General features: G+C 37.9%; 1 protein-coding gene across 4 annotated transcripts in view; it reads right to left on the reverse strand.

The window, feature by feature from the left end:
- Positions 1 to 550: 550 nt before the first annotated feature.
- The window catches only part of cfap20dc (CFAP20 domain containing), a 40,489-nt gene continuing 16,293 nt past the window's right edge, over positions 551 to 24,746 (reverse strand). The window contains exons 13-17 of one of the 4 annotated variants that reach the window (XM_015059819.1): positions 20,399 to 20,740; positions 16,613 to 16,852; positions 6,741 to 6,802; positions 1,612 to 1,706; positions 551 to 714 (exon numbers count right to left, since the gene is read on the reverse strand). In XM_015059819.1, coding sequence (XP_014915305.1) covers positions 596 to 714; positions 1,612 to 1,706; positions 6,741 to 6,802; positions 16,613 to 16,852; positions 20,399 to 20,740 — 858 coding nt within the window. In that variant the 3' untranslated portion in view covers positions 551 to 595. Of the gene's footprint in view, positions 715 to 1,611; positions 1,707 to 6,739; positions 6,803 to 8,639; positions 8,813 to 8,934; positions 9,030 to 10,994; positions 11,313 to 16,612; positions 16,853 to 20,398; positions 20,741 to 24,746 lie in introns of those variants that run through there. The other 3 variants (XR_001428403.1, XM_015059821.1, XM_015059820.1) reach the window with 3 other exon arrangements.

The raw sequence follows: 24,746 nt of genomic DNA on the forward strand, positions 1-24,746 counted from the left end.
ATCTTTCATTTCATTCTTGTATTCTTGGATAGCTCTGACTAATTAGAAAGAAAACAAACACAAGAGACCGGAACCATATTTTTTTAAGTCAAATTTATTTCAGATACTATGAAAACATCAATGTATTTTTTGATGATTTTGATGTGTTTTGATGCATACATTCAATAAAAAACAAACAAAAAAAACATAAATCTTTTCACTATTTAAATGTTAAGACACTGTAACGTTAAAAAGAAGCGCCGGCAAATTCTTTTAGAAGGTTTCCATATTAACTCCCAAGCCAAGACTTATGAAAAGCCTCTCTTTGTCATCAGAAGTGAATGAGTCCTCACTTGCAAAGGGCCATGTGTTTGATTTAGAGAGTTTCCCAATACCTTACAATCTAGCATGACTAACCACACATGGCAAAACAAAGCTGACGTTAGTTTTCAGGAACAAAGGAGCTAACACAGGAAGGGGTTTTGGTGAAAAGGGAATTCACTTCCGATCAATAAAGCTCAGCTCAGAAAAAAAAAAAAAAAAAAAAAGTAAAATCTCGAAGCAATTCATCTCCTGTTAATGTGATTTATTCATTCTGATGGTAATGGGCTTTGAGTTAAGCTAGTTCATAGTACTTTCCTGACTCAGGATCAAAATAGCAGTTGAGGCAAGGATCATAGAGGAGTTTCAAATATTCATCTCCATTCTCCTCTTCTTTCACCATGCTACCCCCTCCTGTATTAAAGCCAAGAAAACCACAGTGAAAACCTCATATTTAGAACATGCAAAATGAAACAAGAAAGCATTGATTCCAATCATGATTGCACAGATTTATTTAGGGTCTTTTTTTGTTTTTTTGTTGTGTTTTTATTTATTTATTTATTTATTTTTTGTATTTTCAGTAGCACTGCAGTGCCAGATGCGAATAAGGGCCTACTCTGTCAACTTTTAATAGAATACAGCTTGTATGGTGACCTTCAGACCCAGGTGGATTTAAAAGTTTTCTGCCGCTGCCATTTTTTCCCTAATCAATCAAGCCCTAAGACACCCAGACGCAGAACCAAATTATGAAGCCGTAAAGAGATTCCCTGTAATCCCCCACTACCTTAAAGTGCAGAAACTGAGCTGTTAAACTGACAGGCAGTTAAATGCTAAAAAGGTTATGGAACGCATCGAGATGAGCATTTTACGTTATTCGAACGTGGGCAACAATAATGAAAACTAATTATGTGACACGTTGTGAGAGTTTTAAAAGTGATGTAGTAAACTGGAAAGGTTTCATCAGTTAACCTTGCGGATGTGTCTGGGGCGGTACAGGCCTGTAATGAGCCTGTCTCTTCTGACCTATGGTGTTATGTGAAGGACAGAGAGCTCCACTCATGACTCTTTTTTTTTTTTTTTCTTTTTCTTAGGCCTAATTAGATACACTTTCAGTTGCTGTCCCATCTTCCTGCCTGCATCCTTGGAGGAAATTTAACATCTCTGAAAGCTCTTTCAGCAGCGACTGTTTCCATTAGCTGAATGCTTTCGTGTAACTAGTCTTAAAGCAACAGACTGTTTGCCATCTTCCCTACTCCCAAGGACATAAAAGGCAGAGCGGGGGTAAAAGGACTAAAATGAAGGTTACCATACCTCTGAGTAGACTTTCCCAATTGTTCTCTGTGTTGCCTGACCTTCTCTGCTGGCTGGGAGGCATAATAGGAGGGCTGAGCACGTCCATCCACTCTCTGGGGAAAAGACCATAAAGCCAGACCGTCATGACAACACATACCATTACACTCACCATCTTACCCTATGACATTTTAACAATGGAGTCCCATCATCATGCACTCTCAGAAGCCCATCTTAGATTCCATTGTCCTTGAGCCACTTCTCCCGCAGCCTCGCAGATTTACCTGAAGGATCACTTATTAAATTCTGACTCCAGCTGCGACTTCCAAGTATCATCACATTGTGACTACGAGTCGGGGTCCTAACCTCGCCTGTTTCTGTGGGAGCATGACTTCATTTCTCCCCAAATGAGTGCATCCTCCCCATCCGTGATGCACGCAGGGCACAACTATAGATCTTTCACTTACCAGTAAATGAAAACACTGCTCCTTTAGCACGGCGTGAATGATTGCAGCCAGGGAGGAAATATCGCAAGATGAGTTATTACTCGGAAGAGATGCAAGATTCATTTGTTAAACAGCATCCATAATCATTTTTGGGCTATACATCAGTTGTGCAATCAACCATTAACATCTTGCGCCTCTGGATAAGAGCAAACCAGAGCATATTTAATGTGGAATTACAGTATAATCTTCTGCACAATATTCGCCTGGCAGCAGGAGATTCAAGCGTTTGCCTCTGGTTGGTCTGCCTTCTCATCCAGAAGTGCAATGTTTGCTGCTGTCGCTCTTCCTGAAAACAGTTCATCCACTTAGGAGGCAAATTTTTCATGGTTTGTTTACTGCTATATTTTACAGCGCACTGCCAGCAACATGACATATTTAAGACTGCTGTCAATTTAAAAGAAAAAAAAAACAAAAAAAAAACAACAAAAAACAAACTATTTTGCATAAATCCAAAGCAGATTTTTTAAAAATCTACAAAAAATGAACAAAGCAGATTTATTATTACAGAATTTTGCCTGATTGATGGCACCATAATGATGCTAGTTTATTTGGTAATTACAAGAAACAACTAAAGCAAACATCCACCAATTTAGACTAACAGCTGCTAGAAGAATCAAACATCTCAGATTCAGTTGAATCCTTTTACAAGTCTTCTGTGAGCGTTAGAGTTTTGTCCCTTCCTTCTTCTATTTTGTGCCTGGAAACAAACCATTTTGTATATATGTAATTAAACTATAGTTTAATAGTCATTGTAGTAAAGAATTTTCAGAAATAGTCATTAAAAAGTCTCACATGTAATTGTAGTCATTCTTTCACTCATGCCAAAGTCCAGGAATTTGCCCTGATCCTCCATGCAAGGCGGATGGCAATCGATACCATAACAAAGAAATAAAAATAATTTAATTCAATTTGTGGCTTATAAACGTTACATAAACACTCCATTCCTATTCGTTTTGGTTCTGATCCTCATTTGGGTCAGTCTTATAAAGCCTAATAAAATTCCAGTTGGAAGTCTATGACTAGATTCTCGAAGACAAAAGCACAAAACAAGTAAATGTTCATGCATGATCGGGAAAAAAAAAGTCCTGCAGTGGAGGACATCTTTTACGTTCCCAGAAAGGTTTTGGTGCAAAGTTGCAAAACTGCAAAGGAACAAAAAAAGTGAAGAGGCAACATCACCAACACCAAACTAAATATTCTGTTGGATTTATATAGTTTTACACCTGTACAGATCTGACCTCTCCATGCATATGAAAATAAATTATTTTATTTTTGTTCTAATACCTTTTAAGCAGTAACGTAAGTGAGCTTTTCTAAGGAGTTGATTTTTCTGTGTAACAGAAGCATTTACCGCTTTCCAAAAACCACTTTGACTGTTTGATGGGCAGGAACATTGTATAAAAGTTAATGGAAGCAATTTTCAAGGACAAGGGTCCCTGCAACCAAAGTGTAAATTGGACTTCAAAATGTTAAGTGGGACTTGGCAAGAGTGATTAAATTCTTGGAATTTTAATTTATTACACTCCAAATACAGGCGTAGGATAAAGAGAATAATTCCTCTTCATTTAGCGTGTGCAGGTACGCTGCCTCTGCAAAGTTAGTCCATGTATTGAAAGTATGCTTTCCAAATAGCTCCCAGAGAAAAAAAATAAAACACTGTTTGCTTTACACCTTCGCAACTCCACTAAAAGTTCAAACTTGTATTCGTTTAAATATCTTGCAATTCTAATTTACGTTTAAGTATTCCTCTAATATTCCTCTAATTTGCATTTTCTCATGCGTGCGCCTGCCAGCATGAGAGATAATAACAAAACGCATGTCATCATGTTAGATTTTAAAATAAGCTGCCAAAGAAAATACATCACGTTACAAAAAAAAAAAAAAAAGAAGAAGAAGCCATGGCAACATAAAGCTCAGAGACTGGAGCATTTTTGTTGTCAAGGAAGCTGTAGTTCTTAGCAGAGAGAGAAAGAATTACAGCGGTGCCAGGATGCTCTAAAAACATTATAATAGTATTCACTGTAACGGTGTATGAGGATGCAAAGCCTTGAAGAAAACAAAGAAAACAAGCAGAAATCCTGCGCAGCTGCTATTTAATATGTAAATCATGACTTGCCTCTAAGTCTAATTTCAGCATTACAGCTGTAGATGCTGTAGAGCTGCGTGTTTGAGCTCCCAGTCAATACTAATATCCATTTCTGTGGACATTCAATCAAATAACATCCCTTCACTGAGCAGTCATACAGTTTGTTGGTTAAATACAACAAAAAGGGGAGGAAAAAAAACATCCATCTCGTTTGTTCCTGCAGCCAAGGAGATATTTTACATCTGTTCTTACAAATACCACAAAGACTATTTAAACACATGGGAGACAACATGCGTTCTCGCCGGGGTACCTTGCTTTTCATCAATAAATCAGAAGCGTTTGGGTGGGTGGTTGGAGGGAGTTGCATATTTTGCAGTAGCACGATCTGTGATGCAACCCCTTTGTCTTCCTTTGTAACACATCACATGGTTGTGTACACCCGTAAAGAGATGGACAAGCACAGAGACGCGGCTGTGCTTTAGCGAGTGCTGGCGCGATATAATGTCTGCAGAAGCCTCCAAGGACAACTGGATCCATTCATACACTGCCACAGCAGGGCGCTCAGATGGATAAATAGTGCACAATACAGCCCAGATAAAGGCTGGGATTCAGTCTCAGTGAGACTGAGCGGTACACTGTGACATGTTTGCAATGCTAGATTATTTATCATTCTTTGTTTTTATTGTTTTTTTAATGAAAGCAACAGATGCATTAGAGGAGGTTTTGAGCCTATTTTAAAATAACTCAATCCGCTAAGCTTCCTTCTCTCCGAGGACCAAAACAAATTTGACAGACAGTGAGCATGAAGAGATAGCACAGCCCTGTTGGAATGCTTATTTTCTGTGATGTAAACGACTTGAGGCCAAGATAAACAACTTCTGAACTTTGCATGCCTTTATTGTGACCTAGAACCTATACAACTCAACTTAAAAAAAAAAAAAAACAACAACAAAAAAACAAATTAAATATTTTTAGGTGAAAACAGAAAAGGTAAAATATTGGTTTTAGATATCTTCTAGCTGATGATGCATCTTTTCATTTTGTTATTGTTTTTTTGGATAGGGCTCCTATCAACATGGCACATCTTGACTTGGTATTATTTGCCCTCTCCTCTAAAAATCAGACTCAGGTCTGGACTCTGGCTGGCTCATTCTAAGAACCTTCTTCCGTCGAACCCGCAAATTCTATGGCCGATTTGGACGTATAGGTTTGGGAATTATTTTGCATGATTAGTTGTCTAAGAAAAGCCTGTAGGTTTTGCAGTAACATTGAGCTGTAATCAGAACTGCTTATAATTCCCTCCATCTTGACTTATAGTCCCAGTTTGAGCTGAAGAAACAAAAAGCTCAAAACAAGATGCTCCCCCCACCATGCTTCACTGTGAGAATTGGTTATTTTTATGATGTTCAGTATTACTTTTGCACCACAAATGTGTCTTCCACAAATAATTATGTGGTGTTATTTGTAGGGCACAACAATGTTGAAAACAATTCTAAATGATCCACATTGTTCTCAGTTTTTTTAATCCACTCTACATTAGGGTTATACAATCAAATTTTTCTCACCTTTTTGTGAAAAATTACAAAATGACACATATAAATGATAGGTGTGAAACATTTCAGACCATCTTTCCCACCAGCAAGAAGATTTTTGTTATGCAGCAGAAGGTAGCTCAGCTTTAAACTTAAATGAAGCCTGGAATTATTAAACAATTCCTTCTCCTCCAGTAATAACAGGTTACTACTTAGAATTTTATTCTTTTTGAATTTCACTTTAATCTGCAGGCAAGTAAAACAATGTTGGCCATGTCTAATTGTTGTTCTGCATTAAAGACAACTGAATCTTCTGCACCACAGAAAGGGAAAAGATGTGCTCTTTTAATTTTCAGAAGCTCAAATCAAATGTGTACATCAAATTTCCCAGCAAAATTAAACTTCTTATCAGATAGTTTCCAGATATGAAGCCTGCCACGCATGATAATCTGCTAAAAACAAAGAAAAAGAGGGGGGGGAAAAATGCCGTTGTGAAAATGACAACAGCAGTTCAGGGAGAAGAAAAGCACAGTACCTGACATACTCCAAGTTTATTTGGAGTCTTCTGAGAGCAAGATAAGCCCCAGCCTACACATCCATCTGACAGTTGACATTTAGAGTAAATATTGCAGTCACTGGTAACCATCTGATTGTGATTTTCTAACTTTCTTTTTTTTTTTTTTTTGTAAGCCTAACTCTGGGCTTCAAGGCCGTTTGTTTCTAAGGCAATGCATGATGTACATCAGTGGTGCTTACAATTTTAAAAACTATTGTCTTCTCTTCACCAAGACTATTAATAATCCAATACGCAAAGAGGTTAGACGGCATGTCAGTTCTGTTTAATGGGAGCAAGTCTTTTCATAGTAAGACACTGGAGTGCAACGCATTTGAGTGTGCGAAAATAATAAAAAAAATAAAATAAAAAAACCCATGTCCTCATCTACCCCAAAAAAGTTTGTAGTTTATATTGTATTTTAAATAAAAAAACAATAAAATGCACGTCTATAGAGAGACGAGTTCTTTTACCTTGGGTTTGATTGAAGCAAGGGGTTCATTTCCTTCTGATAATGATGTCCCTGATTCACTGCCTAGATGAAAAAAAAAAAAAAAAAGTCAGAAGCTGCTTTAAAATGTCACCAATGCTCAAGTTCGGCACATTTCCAGAAATTCTTGTTATTATTTTGTCACGTCAATGACATGTCAGTGTGAAGAACAGCACTAAGTATGTGATTTAGAGACAAAAAAAAATTATCTGCATCAAGAGAGAAAGATCTTCTTTTTTTTTTGTCCTGGATGAGTAATGAAGGTTACCGTTTGTCAAACATAGATGCTTCCAAAACAGAAAGTGGCAGTTTTCCACAGATAATTGTCGCAGGGCATTTAGCCTCTCTTCTGCACAGAGAGAATTTCACAAAATCAGATGTTTGTAGCAGTTGTAAATTAGAAGGGACTGAACTTAGAAATTGGGTAGGAAGTGGACATAGTATTCCAGGAAAAATACTGAGGTGTGGAGGATTTTGCAAAATTTTACTCCTGTTGTGTTATATTGATATTCTTCAGTTGATCTTCATCGGTGCGAATGAGATTCACTTCGCGACCCAATAACTTTGCGCCATTTTACCTTAAATAAAAAATAAAAAAATCACTGGATGCCGCTGTGGATGCTTTGGGTCACTGCCTATCTGTTCAATGAAACAATGTCATCCGATTTGCTGCATTTGAGTCTATCAGAGCAGAGAGCACAACTTATTTTCCTGCATAATACCTTTGAATGCTTTGGCCCATCGGATCATCAGCAGACACTTGTGACCCGGTGACAACACAAGCCATGCGTGTCCTTGCTATCTTACTTTCTCCACATGTTTCCAAGTTGATATATGGTTCAGATCATAAGCCATTTTAACATTCCCTTCTCCTATTCTGTATTCAGCATACTGGTTAATGTCGATCTTTTGCCCTTTAAAGAATGTTGTTCTTGAGGAATGGTGAATGAATGATTTGCACCTCAGGGTAAAGTCTCAATATTTGCACTAATGAAGTTTCATGACAGATGTGGATAACGATCCACTGTTCTACTCTAGAGCATTCTCCTCTTAACTGCATTTTTTTCTGAGGAGCCTTTTCTTTAATATTGAAAGCTTTGCCACCACAGCTGTCTCCTATGGACCTCTAGGTCCTTTAATGTTGTTAAACTCAAAGTGCACTTTTTTTTTTCTATCACAGAATGTACCAAGCTGTACTGTTTTTCTTTTTCTTTCTCATTCTCAGCGTTCCTGCTGTCTCTCTGATAGATTTTGATTTGTTTCTGCAACCTAAGGATGGCTGGTTAAACTCGCACTGAGAGCTTGTTTGACTACATATTGTGTGTCTGCAGCAACAGTTTCCAAATGCAAATGCATCAATTTCATAGCTGTTCTTCCCTCAGTGATGAACAAACAGCAAACAAATGTTGTGTGTGATCTATAAAAAAAATATTGCAGTTGAAAACACCTGTTTTTCTCAATGTAGTTCTTTTAAAAGATATTTTATTTTCTTTCTAATTGTACTGTGTTGTGTTTATAATGGTAACTGTTAAGAAAGAAAACTATTAGCATGTTTCTTTTGGTAAATCATACAGGTAAATAGGATACAATGTTAATATTTTTAAAATGCTTTTGTATTATGTTATATTAAACAGCTAATTAATGGGCCCTGCCTCTGTCGAATAAAATAATAAATTACACTTAAGTATGTCCAGGATTCTTTCTATTACAGAGCTATAGTCACCAGCCGTTTTATTAGGTACACATTGCTACAACTAAGTTGGACCGCATTTTTCCCTTCAGAACTGTTTTAATACTTATTTTCTTTACAGATTCAGCTAAGTGTTAGAAACACTCCTAAGAGATATTGGTCCATATTAACATGACAGCACGAGCCTCTCACCGTTGCTGCAGAGTGGTCAGCTACACATCCATGATGCAAATCTCTCCACCAGATTCCTGAGGTTCTCTGTTAGATGAGCTCAAGCAACTGTGGCGGCCACTGGAGTACAGTGAACTTATTGTCACAGTCAAGAAACCGATTTGAGATTACTTGAGCTTTGTGACATTACCCTGCTGGAAAAAGCCATCACAAGACGGGTATACTCTGGTGTAAAAAGGATGGTCAACCAGCAGTACTCAGCTAGCTGTGTGAATTAAAGCCTCGGTTTTGTGTTCTTAGCTGACAGGAGCGGTACCTGTGTGGCCTTGTGCTGCTGTAGGCCATCTGCTTCAAGTTTTGATGCACTGACACTGCTGCTCTCTGGTTGTTTCCTCTTATTTGGACCATTCTCTGTAAATCCGAGAAAAGGTTGTGCATGAAAATCCCAGTACATCAGCGGCAACGGCCATGCCGCCATTCAGCTTCACTTAAATTCCCTTTCCTTACCATTCTGATGCTCGGGTTGAACTTCACCGAGAAGTCTCTGGATATCTAACTGAATTGAGTTTCTGTCATTGGATTTGCATATGCACGAGCATGTGTACCTAATAAAGTGACCGGTGAGGGTACACTTCTCTATGACCTATTATGAAACTATTGTTTAGTATCACAGCTTTTGAAATTTGGATAAAAAACAAACACATTCAAATGTGTCAGAGTTAAAACGTCTACAAACCCATTTCTAAAGCGTTCCCCAGATAAAACTATAGAATCCAGAAGGCAGTGCACACTTGCTTTAAAGTCATAAACCAGCCCATCTGGTCCGTGACCTTTCTGCATGACGAGCATACACTCTGGAAATCGCATTTCTTCTGACAGGGCCCCACCCATGTTTTACATGGGGTCTTCAAAAGGCTGCCCTGTGGCAGGTGCACGTGCAGCCCTGCAGCGAGGGCAAAACAGAGGAAGACAGCTTTGAATTCATCTGCCGACATGTACTTTGATTTATTCTCTGCTTTACACCCGTTCTTGCATCCTTGAGAAATGCATATGGACCCATAAGATCTGTATTTCCTTTCGCATTTGTGGAGATCCATGGTCAAATTCAATGCACTCTTGTCTGAGAATTAAACCATGCCAGTGTGGCTCCTATTATCAATGGAGTAATTTCTGTATTTCTGGAACATGTCCCTCAGGTCGGCATTATACTCAGTGTGAGAAGTGTCTTGTGGAGACACGGTTCAGAATATCAACTCACGTCTCCAACACAAACTGTACAACTGGAACTACTCATCACAAAAGGCACACGAGAAAATGAAGAAGACCTAGAGGGAATTCTTACAAAAGCCTATAGTTCTTTAGTTCCACATTTCTATGTAATTTATGTATGCATCATGCTGGCTGGTCAGATTGGGGCACAAAGTTATTTTTGTGTTGTACAAGTACATTTCCTGGTTCTACACAAAGATACACTGCCAAAACACAAAATCTTATCAGCTGTTATTGTCCTAGTTTTTAGTACATATTAGTACAATTAAAATAAAACTATACTAAAGTACAAGAAACTTTTCAGTAAGATGTCTGAGCTTGTCTTAAGTCAATAAGTCTTGAGTGTAGATAAAAACTATTCGATCCATTAGCAGATTTTTGTTTTCACTTTTGAGAATAATGTCTTGTTTTCTGTTTTTAATTTCTTTTAAGGGCATTATTTAAAGTGTAACAGGCTAGCAAGTAAAAAAAAAAAAAAAAAAAGCTGAGATTTTTATTGAAACCAAAGAAAAGAGAAGAAAAACAGAAACACACAAGAGATCTAAGAACCAGAACAAACAGGTGGGCTGTGAAAGGTCAACACAACGAGATCAAGGCATCCATAAAACAGAAAAGAAATAATAATCTGATGTATAATTCAAAACTAAAACAACTGCAAGAAAGGCAGAAACAAACAGACAGACAGATCTCGCTGAGGCTAAATACCATATTATAGTCTCAGGAGTGTTTTTGAGTGTAAGGGCTATTTTATTAGAAGACTTTGATGAAGAAACAGGCACACTGGAGCTTTAGTCTTTGCATTGCTTGATTTAATTTGGTCCGTCTGATTTGTCCCACTGCCTTTCTTATTTAATCTTGTAGTAGAAACTAAAATTGCACCCTGTGGAATCCCAAAGGTAAAATGGACTGACGATGACATGTTACCTGGAGAGGACTAGGAAAGAAAAACACCCAGAAACTGAAGGTTAGGAACCATTTCAGTATTCCACTGTAACATAAAAAAAAATGTTTTGTCATGTACATTTTGTCATGTAAACTTAGATAAACTGGAATTTCAAACAAAGCACTTGCATTGAACAGAACACAGAAGTGCATCTGCTGTTCTATAACGTACATCATTTATTTTGAACAAACACTATTTTCCATTTGCCTGACACTAAAACGTGGTTTGAAAGTTCAATTCAGCAGCTGTAGCTGATGCACTGATGGCATGCCTGACACACAAGTTGCTGCTGAGTCTCTCAGAAAAAAACAAAAACAAACAAAAAAAAAAAACATACAAGACGACTGGCTTTTACAGCTGACATCTCAATTGCTTGCATTGTCTCACTGTGTTATCATCAGTGATCATGGAGCTGTAGTTTATTATCGCTCCACCTCACTCCACTTTTGTACATTAGGATCTTGCATGCGAGTAATGCGACCCTGCAAAAACAGAGAAAACCTTAGGAGCTGTGTTTGTCTCTGGTAAAATTAGGACTTTTTGGCAGCACAACAACAACAACAACAACAAAAATTTAAACATTCAACAAGAAGCTTTTAATAAAAGCATGCATTGCAACCCCATAGGCAAACATGTTTAAATAAACCGCAGCAGAAAATTACTGTTTACCTCAAGAGCATTTCTTTTAATCAAGGCTGTTTTCAGGAGTTGAAAGGTGTCCCAACTTCTGTCTCATGGCTGTTCTCTTTCATTTTCTATATATGCAGCTCCAAGTGTTTACTTCCACTGCTTACTGCCCGAACACATTTACAGGCGAGGCAGTAACAATGAATATTTGCTCTTAAGTGAAACAAACGTGTATTGTGTAGCTCTAATTGAAACCTTGCTCAGCCACGGCTTTCAACTGTAATTATATTACAAATTTAAATGAAACTTTATTGGATGTAAAGGAAAATGTAATACAAGATGTATTAATTAATACGGAAGGCTATTTTCTAACTCGCTTATCTTTTAACTATGTTTCATGAAACATTTTGTTGCCTCAGTGTACGTCTTGTTTTACGGAAGGAAGATACAGAAAAGTCAAACTGTAGAAAAGCTGTGTTAACACTACAAAGATAAAAAAGCAGAAGGGAAAAACTGTTCCATATCATTTTCTGTACTCAAAAGTTGACGTGGGAGGTGCTGAAGTTGGAGAGTCAGAGAGGCCAGGAGGTTCTTAAAAAGACACAGGCAATTTCAAAGTGCCAGATACAACTATAATGCAATGTTAACTTTATTTCAAGTTGTTTCTGATATATGCAGCATTTTCACAATAAGTGAAGGTAGCATAGTTACTTGATTGTGCTATAAAATGATACCTGGAAAATGAATAACCCCCCCTCCCGCCTTTATTTTATAAAGTCTCAGTAATGTAGAAAAAGAAAGTTCTGAAATCAGCTGGTAGCTGAAGAGAACCCAGAATCAGCTAGAAGCCATATCAGCAGGTCAAGCCCTGAAAAAACATCGGTGGTCAATAATTGGCAAAATTACAAAATGTCTGACAGGCCCTTGTGTGTTTTAATCTTAACATTAAAAACAGTTTAAAGTTTGATTATTTTTTTTATTATTATATGTTGTAGTTAATACATTCTCCCTTCAGGAGGACAGATGTAGATTTGATCTGACTGGCCTGTCTTTCTGCCCGTGTGTGTGGGTTTTTCCTCACTGGCCTGCAGCTACAGACAACACCTATCTAAAACCAAGCATGTTAGGTTAATTACTGATTCTGAACTGGGTGTGAGCACAAGTGGGTGTCAGGTCACCATTTTGGCCCTGATGTGGTGGGTTTACTCCACCTCCTTCCCAAAGAAAGCTGGGAAAAGAGCCAGTCTCTCTCTTACAAGATAAGTCACACACCACTAATGGATGTATAGGTTTAATTTTTACAATAATATTAGAAATGTAAGTTTTCATAAACCTTTTAACCAACATGAAATATAAGCAAAGAGACCATTGTGTTAACATTTTAGCAGTAAATTGGACTTTTTCAACACGAAGGTTACATTAGGGTTAGGCTACGTAGCCTCTATATTAAGTGCTTTTATCCACATAGTGTTGTATCTGAACACTGGAATCTCTTATCTATTCCTCCCAATGATGAGAAAATGTTTGTGGCGGCATGTGACCTCCTATAGGAAAAGTGCTGTGCCAAGCTGTTTCAGAGCTTCCTCTCCTTTTATTCTGTCAAGCTGATCCAAGTACTTTAGGTAAAAAAAACAAAAAAAAACTGAACTTTTTTAAAAGACGCTGATGTCATCACTGTTGCTACTTCTCAGGCATCTCACCATAAACATAAAAAAAAAAAAGTCACCCTGGCAACTACAAAATGGAGCCGAAGTCAGCCCGCCTTGAATTGTTGTGGCAGGATCGGCCAAGAAAGGCGTTTTCATAACAAACAAAGGAATGCCCCATTTGTTGGGGAAGATTGTCAGGGCACTCTGTGTTGCTGGTGATTGTTGAGCTTTTATCATCGTGCAAGTTGCAGGCTTGTCATGAGCTGTTTAGTCAACACTGACATGTAAGAAAGCTCTTTTGATGAGGCGACTGGATGAAGCTCTCTACAAACGCTTTTGTGGCATTTAAAACACCGGAGTCTAGTCGTATGTCTTAACCATTTAAATTCCTCACAGCAACTGTCATAGTCAACTTGGCAAATGTTTTTGGTGCAAGGGAAGAAAAAAAAAAATCCATTTTTGAAAGAATAAAAAAAAAACATTTCTTGGTGTTGTCATGTGTTATATGCTTTTGGGCATTTTGGGGGTTCTGCTTGAATCAGACTTCCATCTGTGGTTATTATTGTCAAGATAAAAGCAAAAGTATTAAATTCGTTTTAGCTTTTTCCAATTTTTTCACTGAAAACACAAATGTCATTTGCCAAATTTAGGAAAAGACAGAAGAAAACATGATTTTCATTTTTTTTTTTATTTGCAAGCAGAGATCCAGAAAATGTGGCATGCATAAGTATTCAGCCCCATTGAAACAGATACCCCTAAATAAATTCCAGTTTAAACAACTGCCTTCGATAATCACATATTTAGTAAATAGTCCACCTATGTGTAACTGCAGCTCAGTTTAAATCCAGCTTTCTTGTGAAGACCTTAGAGGGTAGGTTAGAGACCATTACTAAAAGACAACACCATTAAAACCAATGAGCACAGCAGAAAATTCAGGGAGAAAGTTGTAGAGAAGCTTAAAGTAGGGTTTGAAATAAGCCAAGCATCGTCCATGTCACAGAGCAATATGTTGTTGACACTTTGGAAATGGGAAGATTACGGCAGAATCGCAAAGTTATCCAGACATCCACCTAAACTTAACAGCCCTGGGAAGGAGGTCATTAATCAGAGAAATCAGCAACCAAGAGGCCCATAACTCTGGAGCAGATGTAGAGATCTACAACTCAAGTGGGAGCGTCTGTCAACTATTAGTTGTGGACACTAGAGTCTGGTCATTCTGGACCAGTGTAGAAAGAAAACCAGAATAGAAAGAGGCTCATAAGTAGTCCCGTTTGCAATTTGCCACAAGCAAAGTTTGGAAGGTAGAAAACATCTTACAAAAAGCATTTTTGGTCAAATGAGACCAAAATTAAATCTTATTGAAATACATGAAAAATGCAATATGTGGCAGAAAACTAACATTGCACATCACCCTGAGCAGAAGAGCCCCACACAACTGCGGCCTCATCGCACTCTTCGATTATTTCTTTGGCAAGGAAAGAGGAAAATTATTTAGAAATTATGGGAAGATGGATGGAGCTAAACACAGGGCAATCTTGGAAGAAAACAAGTTTCAAAAGACTTAAGACTGGAATTTAGTTTTTCTTTCCAGCAGGACAACAACACTACACATACAGGCATACTGACACTAAAAGATAACCTCATTGTCTTTTAGTGTCAATAAAAACCACTTTTAGACTCAGACCAAAAATACAAAGATAGCAAAGACCTCAACACCTTGTAGCTGTCGTTGTGGTAAAAGACGGTTTTGCAAAGTGTTGTATCAGTGGTTCACTGAATACAAATGCAAATAACATTTTATGTAACAGTTTCCTTCCATCTTACAATTCTGCACTACTACGTATTACTCTAGCAAGATGCTGTAAATAAATCCACTGAAGGTTATGCATGATCGTTTCTAACTTCAACTTCATTCACTTTAACTGAGGCAGCCTGGTGGTTTCAAAATAATGAAGAGGAGATCTTATTACACAACAGAGCTGACTTCTATTAGTCTGCTTCTGACAAAATGAGGAAGGAGCACAAAAACTTTTGCAAGGCACTGTGAAAAAAAACGCCACAGAAAATTATGCATAGTCATGTCTCACTTTATGTTCTTTAGTTCTCAGTTTAATTGAGGCAACATGCCCCCCATGTTGCCTTGTTCAAAATAATAAAAAAATAAAGAGCTACCCTTTCTCTGAAAATATGTTTCTTCACAGTCTAACCACAGAGCAGAGTCCTGATAAAATAGGAAAAAATATTTAATACATTTGAAAGGCAATGTAAGACTTCTTTTTGCCCCCCCAAAAATCCCCTACCTATAAAGTCTGAGACCACATGTAAATGTGACACCTAATTTCACACAACTGCTTAATCTACAAGTAGACTGCTAGTAATGCAAGCCTCGCACAGCATCGCCCGGGGGAGAACTTCTGTCTGGGCTCTTACAGTGGCTGCTGAAGCAGTGAAACCAGCAACAATGGCACGAATGACAGCGGTGGGAATCACTGAAATCACAGCATCCAGGGACAAGAAATGGCTTGTCATTTCCTGTGAGTGCCTGCCTTTTCTATTAAGGTTTCATGATTATCTTCTGGTTCTAAATGCATCACTTCATTTTTGTTGGAGGTTTTATTTGTTACAGTGTCTCCAAATCTATATCTGCTCTCACAATGTGTTGTGCTGTGTTTCCATCTTCTCTTTATTTAAAAGCATTTCCCCCATATACTGTTGGTGGTGCTGTTGTCATACTGTGCATATTAAGACTTTTAAACAATGCAACTGACTAGAGATCACTTCTGTAAATCTCTCTCAGTCCTTCGGTAAAAACTGAATCTCTTGAAGGCTTCAGGAACTTGTTTTTATATATATATATATATATATATATATTATTGGTGACCATATCTGTGTGTCCTCAAACTAAACCACAGGATGAAAATCCCTTTGGTACCACTTCTGTTTATCCCAGCACTTTAAAGGAAACCTGCATGTACAGAGTTGCCAACAGCCCCAAAACCTGAGCTTCTGTGATGATTTTTATTCACTGGGGATTCTACAGTGAAGCCAGCAGTGTTCTGTCTTCATAAAAGAGTCGTGCATATGCTAATGGATCATAATATAATGACCTTCAGTAGCCAAGAGCAAACTGCACCATCTTTGAATTCTGTAAAGACTTCTGGGGGATAATTTCAACTGACCTAAATAATTTTCAGTCACTGAGGGTGCTGCGGATGTGATGCCAGTGTACTCTTAAAAGCAGGAAAAGCCCAATAAAAGTGCTACTATCTTCTCAATCCTTTGTAATGCAGAAAGTACTGTAGAGAAGAAGATGCATTAGCACTTCAGGGTGGCATATGTAGGGGCTTGAAATGGAAATTAGCAAGAGTGAGGGTCAACCGGGGTCAAAGGAAATATTTCAGACAGAAGGACAACCTACTAATGACTACATCACTCTGCTGAGCAGGGTTTGTTAGGAAAGAGTTAACGAGGGCTGATGGAAAGTATCAGAGCGTGATGGCGCATACTTGTGAGATGTGGGTCCAGGTTGAGGCGTCGTCGCTGCTCAGGCTGATGCTGACATCACACTGGTGGACTTGAGATGCGCTGAGGGCAGGAGCCCTACATTCGTCTTCGTCCTGCTGTCTTTTCAGGCTTGCCAGCATTTGGAGTTCCTCGTCATCGTCTTCACACATCCTTGTGCTGGCTTGCAGTTGTGAGGCATAATTACTCGACTCAACAGTCCTCAGAATCTCATTTTCTTCTCCCTTTAAATTTATTATCCATAAAAGATAGAGATCACTCATTTGGAGGCTATCAATTTTTTTTTTTTTTTTTTTTTTTGCAAGCTACACACTAAATTCAAAGACGTGACTAACAGACCCTGTTTATTACATACCCCTTGAACTTTTCCACATGTTGTTAGGCAACAACAACAAAATTAAACGCATGATTTATCAATAAAAGCAAACAAAATTCACACTCATTTATACACCCACATCCCGGTTTTGATGCAGGACGTCTGTGAAAAAACAGTTTCCACTACAGGCTCTCAGCTGGGCTGGGGCATAAACTGCTCATTCTCATGCATCTTAACTTTCTCAACTCTTTTTTCTTTTGGCTCTGCATTTAGTTCCACTAGTCTTTCCATCAATGCTGACCAGCTTCTCTGACCCTCTTGAAAAACAGCATCCCCAAAGCATGATGCTGCCGCTACCATGTCATACAGTGAGGATGGTGTTTTTAGGTTTTTAGTTTTCCGTCACTGCAATTTTAATGTAGAACAAAACAAAACAAAACAAAACAAAAAAATCACTTGATTTTTGCTAACCCAAGCACCTTCATGGATGTTTGTGCCCCTTACATAATCTTACATACTTACTTTACAACAACCTTACACTACTGTTGTTGCTTTTATTTTTATTTTTTAACAAATCCTTTATCTTTGGAGGACTAATAGGTGTCCTGTCAACAGATTCTTGCACCTCAGCTGCTCTCTGACAAACCCATGAAGCCTAAGCAGAGCTGTATTATGTTGGGATTACATTACACACAATTGCATTTCATTTACTAATTAGGTGACCTGAACTGCATCTTTATAGACTTATAAGGGCAGAGACATTTTAGATTCTTGGCATTCATTTTCCTTCTACTTAACAATTACTGGCCACTTTGTGCTGGTCTATTATTATTACTATTATTATCATTATTACAATAAAACATTGACATTTGTGATCCCACATTGTAAAAAATGGCAGCTTGCCACTTTTTACAATGTGGCAAATTGTAAAAAAGGTCCGAGGTGTATGAATCTGTAAGTACTGTATTCTTTGCAGTCAACATAGTCTGAAAAGTTTAACTGCAGCCTGGATGCCAGGCAGACATTAAGGTAGTGCTGGACTTGCTCTGTTGCTTTAACCCTCTTTAAACAGTGCATCTATTGATTTAGGAGAGTCCTATGGTAACTTGATTTGTCAGACAAAGTGTAAGGGACTCTTGTGCCGAATCAATGGTAGTCAATACACTGGAGCTGCAGGAGGGGAAACAAACCCCTTGTCATATTTCTCTGACAACATTTCACTCAAAGCCATCACTGCGTGCTGCCTGCTGGAGTTGGCACAAATCAGCGGTGAGGAGTTGCACTGATGAAGGATGCTGCGATATCACTCAGCAGAGAGTTGTGCGCATGCAAAAACCAACAGCTTTGATACAGAACTTGCTTCAGGCCTTGAGATCACTTCAGCTGACTCCTCTCAGATCCTAGATGTGTTCGATATAAGCAAGGGACTCCCCTCAATTGTTGCTATAGTTTAATCCTGAAACACATTTTTGGTAACCCCTTTAGTTGTCTGAACTAACAGTGATCATAGCTGATGTAGAAACAGGTAGGCAGCTTTACAGGATTATTTATACACTTTATACTTTTACACATTAGCTTACAACTATAAACAATAATGTATTTTACTGCGATTTGTGTGACAGATCTGCACAACACAGTACAAAAGTGTAGCCTGGTAAAAGCCCCTTGTTCTCTGCTTTGCTTCGTACAGAGGGTCTGAAACCTCGTCTATTTAGAAACAACTGCTTGCTGCAGATGTTGTCCATGTTGAAATTTAAACAGTTGGATCTGATTGTGCCCAGTCACTAACATTTGGCCGTGACATTTGTAATGCTCCAGCTCAATTGTGAAGGAAGCTACGCCACGAGTTGTGTGCACTGTAAACAACCGTACCCCTGCTGCAAAGAGAGAAGCTCCAAGTTTAATTGTTCAATATCTGGAAAGCGCGGCCAACATGGACTGAATGTTCACTTCCTCTGCCACCGTTGCCAAGCTACAACCACAGGCAGACTACAATTCAAAAACAGCACAGAAACTCATCGCCATTCTTCATAACTCCTCCTTCTGTTTGCTGATTGGCCAGGGTGAAATGGATTCTGAGAAATAGAGCTCAATGGGGCAAAACGCAGACGGCGAAATGAAGGGCGATGAGAATAGAGCGAAATTGCGTAGGAAGGCATTGGCCAGGCCAGCGTAGCTATGAAGTGGAAGGAAAATTAAACGTGTTAATCTTTTTTTCCACAGATAAAAGTCTGGAAAGTGCAGGATTCATTTATACTTAGCCCCATTAAGTTCACCACCATCTAATCTAATTGAACTTGAGCTACTGTACAAAGGAGAATAATTTTAGTCTCTACACGTGAAGAACTGGTGGAGGTTTTCCCCCAGAAGAATGCAACTGCAGCAAAGGTATTCTTAAAAAGTATTAAATTGGAAGGATACTAACTCAGGTTACATTTTTCATGTGTTTTCATATGTGGAAAATTTCAAAATTCCTCTCACCTCAAACTACACTATTTTGATGTAGGCCTACATACGATCTGAGTGAAATACACAAAGGTTTGTGGATGTAACATGACAAAATGTGGAAAAGATAAGGATGCCTAAAAACTTTTGTAAAGAACCGTAGTAAAAATATCATAAAATGATTTAATATGATGACTGTTTCTTATGAGGCTTCAAAACTGAGTTTTAACAGCAGAGCTAAGCATAAATAAGAAATTTACTGGAAGTTCTACAGAACACAGGCAGCCCGCTTAAAGGCAATTATGTTTATTTTGGTTCATTAATCAACTTTTGTGGAAATAAAACAAACAACAGCTGTCTGTTTTATCCCACTGTGGCGTCCACAAAACTCCCCACAAGCATTTGGATGTTTGATTGAGCCAGCTCTGCGTTCACCTGCTCTTCTGTCACCTCTGTCTGATGTTTGATGCGGGACAAACAGTTTACGGTGGATTCACCCGAGCTTTTCTTTTTAGAGGAACCGATGCCTGCGGGCACTGCTGACAGTGGCTCAGAGTCAGGTTTTGACTGTTAAATATATTTACAGAAAAATGTCCTCAAAGAAGGTGGGAATTTCTCCTCCATCTATGCCCGTCTTACTTGATCATTTTCAGTTATTCCATAAAAATTTCAAGCTTGAGCAGCTATATGAAATTACAAAACAAGAAGAGCAATGACAATACTGAAGTTAAAAAGATTAACTTGTTTGGCTTTTAACTGAAAAACTACTACAGTCAAACCTGATTCAATAGTTATCTTACTGAGGATGCATTTCTTGTGAATGCTGGAAAGCCACTGTTTTGCAGCTGTACACTGTAACATCAAAAGTGGGAGCTCGCAATGGGAGTAACTAGGTGCAGAATCTCATCTACATCCATTCAGTGAATTATAACAAGGCAAAGGAAAATATTATCCATAAGAGCACTTTGAGAGATATAATGTAAAGTGGGTGACAGTCTTTGAGTCCTACCTTATGCTGTTTGGAGTCATTGAAGTGAACCTCTTGGAGAAGGCTCCTACAAAGTGAAACGCTGATATTTGAACCCAAAACCTGATCTGCCTTTCCAGACTTGTGCCTGCTTCTGCTGGGTGAGTGGCAACGTGCAGGGACCATCCTCGCTGGTTCAGCTCTTCCGCTGCATGGATACTGCATGCAGGTGTTAGTTAAATCTTGTCTTGGTGATGCTGGGTTTGTTCTCGGAGATTCAGAAGCTAGAGGATTCTCTAGCTGCACATGCTGGCTTGTATCAGCAGATCTTGGAGTAGAAGGATAAGACACACTTTGATGGTGGAACTTGATGTAGCTCACATCCTGAAAGAAATAAAAGGTTTCGGTCAGGTAAATATCACATTTACGGCTTTGTTATGTCAAAATGAAGTTGTTTTTTTCCCCAGTTGCAGTCAATTCTCAAGTCTCTAATAATTACAATTAATTGAATTAATTATGAATTAAAAATCATTAGCCATAATATGTAATGCATTTGGAAAATTATGATATAATATTTACCCGGAAAAGGAAATATAAATATTAATATTCAGGGAAAAATAACATAAATAGGATGATATCAGTTAATGATATATGTCTGAATTCATTAAGTAGGAAGTGCTTTTATTTTTGAAGAACCAGAAATGTAATGTGTATTGAGCAAGAGAATAGTATTTTATGAGATGTTTGGTATACAGGGTTTTAAGAAATCCTGTATACCAAACATGGCCATCACTTCCTCATCACCTTTGTTCCCTTAAACATGTTGGGTAAAGTCTGCACCAATCACCATTCTCTCAACTTTGCATCACTCTAGGTCACTCTAGAATTGCTGCTTCTCTTCTTATACACATCCTACCTGTAGGGCATAACCACTAACAACATTTATAATCACACCTTCAATTTTGAGTCTCATCAGCCCATCTGACACCCCCTTCACTTCCAGAATATTCCTATCAAACTCCTCCTGCAGGATAACTCCTACTCCATTTCTCTTTCCTTCTACACCAGCATGCTAGAAGAGATTTAATGGTAAATATGCTGATAGTTCTGAGACTGGATCAGGCATCCACCAATTTGGACTCATACAACTGACACCAATAAGGTTTTGTACTCGTGGTAACACATTCAATGTTTATGACCTTTTAACAAAACCTGCGTTCATAAATATGCAAACAAATAAATACAATTACAAACGCACTTCAACAATTCTTTTTAGTTGATGTCACATTCCAAAAGGCTTAAATGTGCTAATCTGCAAAACTATGAGATTTAGAGTTAGCTCTCAACACTCCAGCTATAGATCTGTGCCGACTTGTGTAATATAGGACACTGGATATGGTTTTTTTCTGCACTGAAGGAAAACTCATAGAAACCACAATTTTGAATACCAAAAGTTACCCCAGCAAGCTTCAAAGATGCATGATGCTAAAAAGTTTGACTGGGGGATGGCAGCTGAATTAACAGCACAGAACTCAAAATGTGACCCAGTTTCACAGCACAAGAAAAGGATATTAAAACTCTGACATAAATTTCCTCAAAAAATGCTATCTAGATCAGATGACCACTGTACAACTGTACACTAAAGACAAGCATTGTATTGTTTGTTCAGATATGTAGCAACACAGGTTAGCAAACCCATGAGAACATGTACTCTTTAACTCATTCAAGGCCAACAGACGTTAAATACAGATGCTTTTCTTGGACAAAACCTCAGTAATTATGCAGAAAGGGTTATGGAAAATTTCTCTCCCTTCTATTGATAGTTTTTTTCTCAATGTACAACTGGGTCGCCACAAAAAAATCTATTGCAGGGGTTGTGAGACAAAGCTGACAACAGCTTCTGTCGTTCTCAAAGGAGCAAGCTACACACATGAGACACACTGTTCAAGCTTACACTGCATGAATGTTTCATATCGAAAGCATAGATTTTCTGTGGAGCATTAATTTAGTGTTATTCTGCACTATTGGTTACAAACTGACATTGATTTAATATCCTAACTTGATGAATAGATGCATCAAATTCTATTTATATTTTAATAAACCATGTTTTCAGTGGTACTGAGAATTCCCAGCCTAAAACCAATGTTTCTCTAATTATGTGTCCTCTCATTTTTCTCTCCAGCCTCTGCAAGTTCTTCACAAAAGAGGGAGTCACAGCTATTGCATGCATTTAGACTGATTGCTAGCATATGTGCATTTATTAGGCTCATTGTATAGGCATTATTTCTCTCAAATTAAGTCCTCCTAGTGTAACTTCAGCACTATATCGCTTCCTTCTATTGTCCTTCATCTCTTAGGATTGTTTAGGGTGAAATGTTATCATAAGGCCCTGGAGGTTTGACGCTCAGTGGTTCCACATATTATTTTCTCTACTCGCTTTCTTTGCTTTATCATTTTCATAAGTTCAGGTGAATAAACAATGAAATACATGTATTATTGAAAGGCCGGATATGGGCGTGTCTGCAAGCATGAATGAGCTTTGCTGAGCTGCTCCGCTGTCCATTGTTTGAGGTATTTTTACATCAAAACAACTGCTTTCCGCTGAAATTATAACAAACTTTACCTTGGCCCATTGTTTCTGATATATTTCAAAGTGTTTCATATGCGGAAAGTTTGTTGCTTTGTTCTGCTTTTAATATTTCTCTCTGTTTAAAAACCAATGTCTGCTCAAGAGAGTTGCTTGAACCTGATGCAACACTTTGAAAGATAATAATGCTCCAAGTTCAGAAAAGAGCAACCGACAAATGAATAAAAATCAAAATCAGGCTGACCTCCGTTGGATGGATAAACATACGGTTTAATAATATTGACAGGGTAGCAACACAGTTGCTTGCAGTATTACAGGAAAGAATATTTGTCTCAGTTAATATTGTTGACGTTGTGTGGATTCCTATGAAAACATATAGTTGTGGGTAAAACGTGTTAGAGTCAAGCGTAGGTTTTAGTTGGCTTTTTGATGATTAGAAATCAAGTCTAGTTTGAGATCAGCCTTTTCAGAAAAAAACATAGAAAAGGGTGTCTGATTTTTCTATTTATGAAGTTGCAAGTACTCACTTTTCATTGGTTTTGAAATGTGAGCATTTATGATTGTGTCAAACTTCTATGCCTGTTCTTGTTATGAAACAAACGATCTTTCTTTTCAAAGACAATGTTAAAAGTGGATGACCAAAACCTAGGACTAACAAGCGGAGATCACTGCTGGAAGTAAAAAAAAAAAGCATTATCAGCTGCGTTATATCTCCTCCAAACTAACAGGACCGAAGTGCCAGGAAACATCATGCATGAAACAACAGAAAGTTCAGGAACCCAGAAAGCAGGATAACAAGAGTAAATACATTTTATTACAACTGCACCATAACACTGACTGATGGAGACAAAATGAAAAGTATACCAACGGAAGTTATAGCAAACAAACAATAGGACTAGAAAAGCTAAGGCATAGTAGAAGATGAAAGAAAAATAAACAGAAAAAACAAACTTCAGAAAACAAAATGTCTAAAAACTCCAACACACAAAACACAGTGTCAAAATGTTTAACTCAAAGAATGATCAGATGCACATGGTGAAAACTGAAAAAACATCAGAGACTGAAATATGATGTCGTGTCAACATCTATACCCACATTATATGGAAATGTGCAAAGTACTAACTATAAATGTAAACCTTTGTTTTGTTAAAAGCTTTGGCATCAATAAATTAGTAACTCTGAACATCTTTAGCCTGGACATTAGTCACTAAATGTAAAGCTATTGGTCAAAAACAACATAATGTTCATATTTTGTACAAGTCTGTGTATTATCACCTTTCTAAAATAACGGCCTAGCACATCTATCTTGAATTACTTACGGTATATTATTACAAGTTCCACTAAAACATGATCACTATAAGCAAAAACTAGCCCCAAGTAGTTATCTAATTTCCTTCTGTCTAACTTTTTTCATTTGTGGTTTTACCAAAATGTAATTGTCAAAATACTTCAACGTTTTCTTTAACTAGCTCCACAGAATTGTCAGTGTTGTTCTTAACAAATCTCCTTTATGTGACTTTATCAAGAACCTCTTATGTCTCACTCACCGGTGCTTATGTAGCCATCACTGAGGCTCAGGAAGGTTGCATGTGAATTACTAGGTGAGTAGGACTGAAAGGTACTTAGACCAATATAGCAAGGTTTCTGAGTGCATGAGAGAAATGTTGGGTTTTTACTTTGTTACATTAAAAGCAACACTGTTTCACTTACATGTCTGTAACAAAGCTAACTGACTGAGCAAACAAAAGCCCTTAAAACAGGCTATCAGTTATATTAGCTATAATATGCCCAATCCAGAGAGGT

The sequence above is a fragment of the Poecilia latipinna genome, unplaced genomic scaffold, assembly GCF_001443285.1.
Source record: "Poecilia latipinna isolate Pla-1442-1.1 unplaced genomic scaffold, P_latipinna-1.0 Scaffold1659, whole genome shotgun sequence".
Classification (NCBI taxonomy): Eukaryota; Metazoa; Chordata; class Actinopteri; order Cyprinodontiformes; family Poeciliidae; genus Poecilia; species Poecilia latipinna.